The sequence below is a fragment of the Mytilus galloprovincialis genome, chromosome 2 (assembly GCF_965363235.1).
Source record: "Mytilus galloprovincialis chromosome 2, xbMytGall1.hap1.1, whole genome shotgun sequence".
NCBI classification, from domain to species: domain Eukaryota; kingdom Metazoa; phylum Mollusca; class Bivalvia; order Mytilida; family Mytilidae; genus Mytilus; species Mytilus galloprovincialis.
In genome coordinates, this window is record NC_134839.1 from 100,660,902 (window position 1) to 100,669,229 (window position 8,328).

An 8,328-nucleotide genomic window follows, 5' to 3' on the forward strand; every position below is an offset into this window, starting at 1 on the left:
AGTGTCTAAAATAAATAAATATTACAATGTATAACAAAAGTAAAAAAATTGAAAAAAGATATATCCAGGTGTGTTGATAAGTCGTTATCCTAAGGCTATTTTTTTCTTATTTTTTCTGTAGACTTAGCTTTCATTTTTTATTACCATGCATTGTCAAGCTTGGTAACTCATAATTATTTGTCAGTAACTAAATGTACGATGCTGTCCCATACTGAACCTTCTGACCTTGTTTGTTTACATTTAAATTTCAATGGCGTCAAAATCACGTGATGACAATTCGTTCTACCCAATCAAATTGCTCTACTGTCAATTAGGGGATTTTTCAGTCTACGGCAATTACGTTATTTCTTTGTGGGATATTGCTTCAAAATAGTTTGCAATAATTTTGGGTTTTATACAACAGGAAAACTATTTTTTTGCCATCCCTTTTAACATCAATGGAATTCTGTATGAATATTTACCTACAGTCATGATGGTCAGAATATCGATCTTTTTATAATGAATAAAAAGAAAATTGTATGAAAAATAAATGTAAATTGTTTTTTATTAACCTACTCTATATTCCTGTACAAAATTATGGCATGGGCATCGTTTTTTCAATTAGTTTTCCTTTCATTTTGGTTGGGCTTTTTTCGCGGGAAAATTGCAAAAGACGTAAGGAGCATGTCATTTTAAAATTCCTAAAAATACGATTTGCTTGACCTGTATTGCCTGCCACAAGATTGATGACGCTGAATGGAATGTACACAAAGCGATGGAGGCCGGAAGTGGGATTTTGTGAAGTTCTAGAATGTTTTTAGACATTCGGAAGTCGGGATTGAAACGGGCATTAGAAAATTGGCATTTTTTAGCAATAATTGAGAACAACAATGAAAACTTACCTTCAGAAATGTATTTTTATTCAAAAGTGCAGAAAAAACGTATTCTCCTCTGTTTTTCTACGCCGGAAGTAGCGTAGTGACGTCAGTGCGGAGTTTCCCCGTGTTTTAAGTTCAAACACAAATACCTAACGAACTGACAAGATGAACGATTTTAGACTACGGTAGGATATCATTATTTTTAAATTTTCCAATAAGTACTGTTATTTGTAGAAGTTATAAAAGTGCTTTAACACCATTATTTATAGTCATATATATGTCTGTGATCTGACTACTGATCTGCTTCAGTGACTACTTGAATACTCTTAATATGAGTAATAAGATAAATATATTTGGTATGTACATACGTTGCAAGTTGCAAGGTCCTCATGCTTGTCAGACAGTTTTCACTTGACCTAGACCTCATTTCATGGATCAGTGAAAAAGTTTATGTTTTTTTGTTTTCTAGTCCATTTCTCAGATACTATTAGCAATAAGTCTACTATATTTGATGTATGGACTAATTGTAAGGTGTACACGTCCAACTGGCAGGTCTCATCTGACCGTGACCTCATTTTCATGTTTCAGTGCATGGTTATAGTTAAGTTGTTGTTTTTTTGTCTGTATTTCTAATACTGTATGCATTAGGTCCACTTTATTTGAGGTATGGAATGTGACCATGACCTCATTTTCATGGTTCGTTGTTCATTGTTTTCCTGGTTAAATTTGTTTCTAAGATACTATTTGCGATAGGTCAACTATATTTAAAGCATATTTGGTTTATGGAATGAATGCAAAGTGTACATGTTATTCCAGTTTGGTTTATCTGACCGTCACCTCATTTTCATAAATATAATTAAGTTGATATGATAGTTGTAGTACAGCTTTATATTTAGGACTATCAACATAAAATAAATGGTTAGTAAAGAAGGTGAGACATTTCAGCATATGCACTTTTGTGCAAATAGTATTCTAAAAGAAAACAACAACTGGAGAATTAAATAAAATGTTGGTAGGCATTCCAAGTGTGACAGTAATCAATCTAATTAAAAACCGATCTCTCATCGCTCCCATTTTCTGATATGTCGCGTGGGACATATCAGAAAACGGGAGCGATGAGAGATCAGTTCTTAATTAGATTGGACAATAATGTTCCATGTTGGAAACTAACCCGTAGATAGTGTAAATAGAGAAGAAAATGTACTACATCTTTTTGTAAAATCAAATGACAAAAGTTTAACATTTTGTGATATTCTTTATTTTACAGCTAAGTCAGATCATGAGAAACATGCCTGCTGTGTTCACCAATCAACAGATACTTCACATCTGTGACCTTTCAACCTTGACAGGAAGGAAGTGGGCTGCGAAGGCAGTGTGTCAAAATGCAAGATATAAACATGACTATATAAATGTAGACAGAAACAGCTGAAAATCAGATTAGTTTAAATGTTGAACTCATTAGCTTGATTTTTAATCAAGTATTCTGATCTTTCAGTAGCATGTGCAATGTGACGAGGAACTATATCTATACCAGAATGTGTTCAATACTGTTGTGAATTCATACTTATGTATGTATGGCAGATGTGCATATTAAAAGACATGAATATACTAGTAGTAAATTCCAGTAAATACAAATGCAACTTCAGAATAGTACTTTTTGTACCAGTTTTGTATTCACTACTGTTTCTGGACAATTTGACTGTATTTGAGAAATGTTATGAGAATCTTATTCTTCTTAAGCATTTGCTTCTATAAAATCTGTTGTATAATTGTACTGTTGCAATTGAATTGTCATAAATATGAAATAAATGAAGTGCTATGGTTTATTGTGTTCACTATTGCCTTCTACCTGTGTTGAATATTGTGGAAAGTGAGATGAATGTTATTGTTTCATTGGCACCTATCACCTCTTTATTCAAGAAATCTATCTCATTTGTCTCATATTAACTTGTTTGTCTAGAGGGCAGGAGGTCGTTGGTTCAAACCCTGCCTGTGCAAACTAAAGATTTTAAAATTGGTATTTTCTTTTACTCCCCTAATCATGCATTATGAAGGAGTTAGAGCAAAGACTAGTCAGCTTCATACATGTCCAAGACCAAACAAGATGTTGATATGGAATCGATATCGACAAACGAATACACCGTGACAAAACACACTGTTGATATCGACAATTTCGGTACGATATCATGATGAATGAAGATAGCATGAAAATACATACTGTCGATATCGTCGAATATCGACAATAACAACACTGTATCGAATATTTTGAATTAAAAAAGTGTATGAACAACCAAGACCGCGATATCGGCGATATCGACAACAGCAATAAGATATTTATTCTATATTGACATTGAAAATGTTAAACCTCTCCCCGATGATATATGGTATATGGATATACATTAAAGGAGAAGAAAACATAATCTTAAAAAGAAGTGTTGACAACCCAAAACTATCTAAGAAAAAGGGCAAACTGAGAACAAAAGACAAAACCGGTTACAAATAAGACATTCAAGGACAAACAATAATATTTGACATTGAAACTAAAAACAAATGAAAAACACAGACCCTGAAATACCTGGGCAACCATACCATAAATTCTTATTGTGTTATCATCTATGTATGGTTGAATGTCAAGTTAAGATATTTTACATGATCTCTTAAATGCATTGCCAACATAGACAAAAATAGTATGTAAACTGGATTTAAAAAGAAAATTTATGGATAAACTTTAATCGGAGGAAAACAAATATAAACGCACATAGTCCCCCTTTCTAATGATACAATCAATAATCCAATTACCCTCATGCGTTGTGAAATGAAGACCTTCATAGAGTTAAATATCTTATACGATGTAGTTTTTGTCGAGCCTGCAACTTTTGTTGCAGAAAGCTCGACATAGGGATAGTGATCCGGCGGCGGCGGTGTTAGCTAACTTCTTAAAAGCTTTATATTTTAGAAGGTGGAAGACCTGGATGCTTCATACTTTATATATAGATGCCTCATGTTACAAAGTTTCCGTCACTCACATGTCCAATGTCCTTGACCTCATTTTCAAGGTTCAGTGACAACTTGAAAAAAAAGTTCAGATTTTTTGTAATGTTGAATTCTCTCTTATTATAAGTAATAGGATAACTATATTTGATATGTGCGTACCTTGAAAGGTCCTCACGTCTGTCAGACAGTTTTCACTTGACCTCGACCTCATTTCATGGATCAGTGAACAAGGTTAAGTTTTGGTGGTCAAGTCCATATCTCAGATACTACAAGCAATAGGGCTAGTATATTCAGTGTATGGAAGGACTGTAAGGTGTACATGTCTAACTGGCAGGTGTCATCTGACCTTGACCTCATTTTCATGGTTCAGTGGTTATAGTTAAATTTTTGTGTTTTGGTCTGTTTTTCTCATACTATATGCAATAGGTCTACTATATTTGTTGTATGGAATGATTGTAAGGTGTACCTATCTAGCGGGCAGATGTCATGTGACCTTGACCTCATTTTCATGGTTCGGTGGTCAAGTTAAGTTTTTGAGTTTTGGTCTTTTTAGCTCACCTATCCCGAAGGGACAAGTGAGCTTATGCCATCACTTGGCGTCTGTCGTCGTTCGTCGTCGTCTGTCGTCAGCTGTCGTCGTCGTAAACTATTTCAAGAATCTTCTCCTCTGAAACTACTGGGCCAAATACTTTCAAACTTTAACTGAATGTTCCTTAGGGTATCTAATTTATAAATTGTATCCGAAGTTTTGATCTATCAACAAACATGGTCGCCATTGCTAAAAATAGAACATAGGGGTCAAATGCAGTTTTTGGCTTATAACTCAAAAACCAAAGCATTTAGAGCAAATCTGACATGAGGTAATATTGTTTATCAGATCAAGATCTATCTGCCCTGAAATTTTCAGATGAATCAGACGACCCTTTGTTGGGTTGCTGCCCCTGAATTGGTAATTTTAAGGAAATTTTGCTGTTTTTGGTTATTATCTTGAATATTATTATAGATAGAGATAAACTGTAAACAGTAATAATTTTCAGCAAAGTAAGATTCACAAATAAGTCAACATGACGGAAATGGTCAGTTGACCCCTTTAGGAGTTATTGCCCTTTATAGTCAATTTTTAACCATTTTTCGTAAATCTTAGTAATTTTTTACAAAAATCTTCACCTCTGAAACTACTGGGCCAAATACTTCCAAACTTTAATTGAATGTTCCTTAGGGTATCTAGTTTGTAAATTGTATCCGAAGTTATGATCTATCAACAAACATGGTCGCCATTGCTAAAAATAGAACATAGGGGTCAAATGCAGTTTTTGGCTTATAACTCAAAAACCAAAGCATTTAGAGCAAATCTGACGGGGTTATATTGTTTATCAGGTCAAGATCTATCTGCCCTGAAATTTTCAGATGAATCAGACAACCTGTTGTTGGGTTGCTGCCCCTGAATTGGTAATTTTAAGGAAATTTTTCTGTTTTTGGTTATTATCTTGAATATTATTATAGATAGAGATAAACTGTAAACAGCAATAATGTTCAGCAAAGTAAGATTTACAAATAAGTCAACATGACGGAAATGGTCAGTTGACCCCTTTAGGAGTTATGCCCTTTATAGTCAATTTTTAACCATTTTTCGTAAATCTTAGTAATCTTTTACAAAAATCTTCTCCTCTGAAACTACTGGGCCAAATACTTCCAAACTTTAACTGAATGTTCCTTAGGGTATCTAGTTTGTAAATTGTATCCGAAGTTGTGATCTATCAACAAACATGGTCGCCATTGCTAAAAATAGAACATAGGGGTCAAATGCAGTTTTTGGCTTATAACTCAAAAACCAAAGCATTTAGAGCAAATCTGACATGGATAATATTGTTTATCAGGTCAAGATCTATCTGCCCTGAAATTTTCAGATGAATCAGACAACCTGTTGTTGGGTTACTGCCCCTGAATTGGTAATTTTAAAGAAATTTTGCTGTTTTTGGTTATTATCTTGAATATTATTATAGATAGAGATAAACTGTAAACAGCAATAATGTTCAGCAAAGTAAGATTTACAAATAAGTCAACATGACGGAAATGGTCAGTTGACCCCTTTAGGAGTTATTGCCCTTTATAGTCAATTTTTAACCATTTTTCGTAAATCTTAGTAATCTTTTACAAAAATCTTCTCCTCTGAAACTACTGGGCCAAATACTTCCAAACTTTAACTGAATGTTCCTTAGGGTATTTAGTTTGTAAATTGTATCCGAAGTTATGATCTATCAACAAACATGGTCGCCATTTCTAAAAATAGAACATAGGGGTCAAATGCAGTTTTTGGCTTATAACTCAAAAACCAAAGCATTTAGAGCAAATCTGACGTGGGTAATATTGTTTATCAGGTCAAGATCTATCTGCCCTGAAATTTTCAGATGAATCAGACAACCTGTTGTTGGGTTGCTGCCCCTGAATTGATAATTTTAAGGAAATTTTGCTGTTTTTGTTTATTATCTTGAATATAATTATAGATAGAAATAAACTGTAAACAGCAATAATGTTCAGCAAAGTAAGATCTTCAATTAAGTCAATTTGACCAAAATTGTCAATTGACCCCTTAAGGAGTTATTGCCCTTTAAAGACTTTTTTCACAATTTGTTCATCATGTTGACTTACTTTAAAAAATCTTCTCCTTTGAAACTGCTGTATCAATTTCAGCCAAACTTAGGCTAAATGAGTTTCAGAGTATCTAGTATAAATTTTATATTTTATTTCCTTGTATGTCAAGAAACATAGCTCCTATGGCTAAAATAGAACATAGGAGAAAATGATTATTTTTTTTGGCTTTTGAAGAAAATAGGACGATCCAAAAAACATTTAAATAAATTGAAAAGCCAAAATAATCATTGATGAGAGATTTAACCAAAAGAATTAAGGTGAGCGATTCAGGCTCTTGAGAGCCTCTTGTTATCTAATACTATATGCCATAGGTCATCTATATTTCATGTATGGAAATATTTTATGATCTTTATGTTAGTCGCGCAGGTTTTATTTGACCGTGGCCTCATTTTCACTGTTCATTGCACAGTGTTAAGTTTTTGTGTTTTGGTCTATTTTTCTTAAACTATAAGTAATAGGTCAACTATATATGTTGTATAGAAGCATTGTTAGATGTACATGTCTGCCTGGCATGGTTCATCTGACCTTGAACACATTTTCAAGGTTCATTGGTCTTTGTTTAGGTATCTTGGTTAATGTTAAGTTTATGTGACAGTTGTATTAAAGCTTAGCTTTATACTTAGGACTATCAACATAATATCAATGATTAGTATAGAAGGCGAGACATTTCAGCCTGTGCACTCTTGTATTACTAAATAATCAACATAGAAATTTACATATAGAAAGAACATCATAGACAAATTGTCAATTGTGTCAAATTGTCAATTCATTTTAAAATATTTCAAATTTACTTTACTCGTTTAGCGTTTTTTCACCATTTTATCTTCATTGTATCTATCACATATTGTTAAATGAAAAAGATTTAAACTTCCATATGTCATATGTTTTTTTCCATGCTTGAATTTTGAAATAAAATTAAATGTTTGTTCACAGGCTTCTGTATTCCCGTATGACAACAAAGACATAGGTTTTATGTCGTTGTTCAAGCTATGGAATGTTTGTCTATATTGATTCGATATAGTCGATATCGACAACCAAGACAGAGGTTACAGGCAGTTGTTCAAGTTACAGGATGTTTGTAGATATCGATTCGATTCTATATTGATGATATCGACAACCAAGACAGAGGTTTAAGGCCGTTGTTCCAGTTATGAAGTTTGTTGATATCGACAACCAAGACAGAGGTTTCAGGCCATTGTTCAAGTTATGGGATGTTTGTCGACAACAAAGACAGAGGTTTCAGGCTGTTGTTCAAGTTATGGGATGTTTGTCAATATAGATTCGATATCGTAATATCAACAACAACGACAGAGGTTTAGGGAGATGGAATGCTTGTCGATATAGTATTGATATCGAATCGATATCATCGATATCGTTGAGATCGACACAACATCGTGTCTTGGACATACCTCTAGACTTAAGCTTAGACTTAGAATAATGTGCAGACTGTACCTGACTAACACGCTTGTTAAAAATATTGCTCAGCGTGTTTGGTCAATTACAAAGCAATGGTTAATATCACATAAACATGTTCCTGTCCTGAATATTTCTATAATTAGCAGCTGGACTTTAAACAGTCAGTCATCCATCTATCCTTTACTCAAGTACATGTAGTCATTGAGAAGTCCACTGTTACACATTAAAAATACACCGAAATTAATTTCAAGATAAATGTAAATTATTCGACAAAATTCATGACCATATCTGTAGACAATGTCACCTTCCCATATTATGTCTCTGACAAATACTACAAATCTCGCACTCCTTTGTCTGGTCTTCAATTAGTGTAGCTGTAACATTTTGTTATCTATATACTCTAAAACAC

The 8,328-nt window shown here is 33.5% G+C and overlaps 1 protein-coding gene across 4 annotated transcripts in view; it reads left to right on the plus strand.

The window, feature by feature from the left end:
* The window catches only part of LOC143065129 (mediator of RNA polymerase II transcription subunit 24-like), a 49,242-nt gene extending 46,561 nt beyond the window's left edge, over positions 1 to 2,681 (plus strand). For all 4 annotated transcript variants that reach the window (XM_076238498.1, XM_076238497.1, XM_076238499.1 and 1 more), the window contains one exon: positions 2,125 to 2,681. In XM_076238498.1, the coding sequence (XP_076094613.1) occupies positions 2,125 to 2,286 (162 nt within the window). In that variant the 3' untranslated portion in view covers positions 2,287 to 2,681. The remainder of the gene's footprint in view (positions 1 to 2,124) is intronic.
* The last annotated feature ends 5,647 nt before the right edge of the window (positions 2,682 to 8,328 follow it).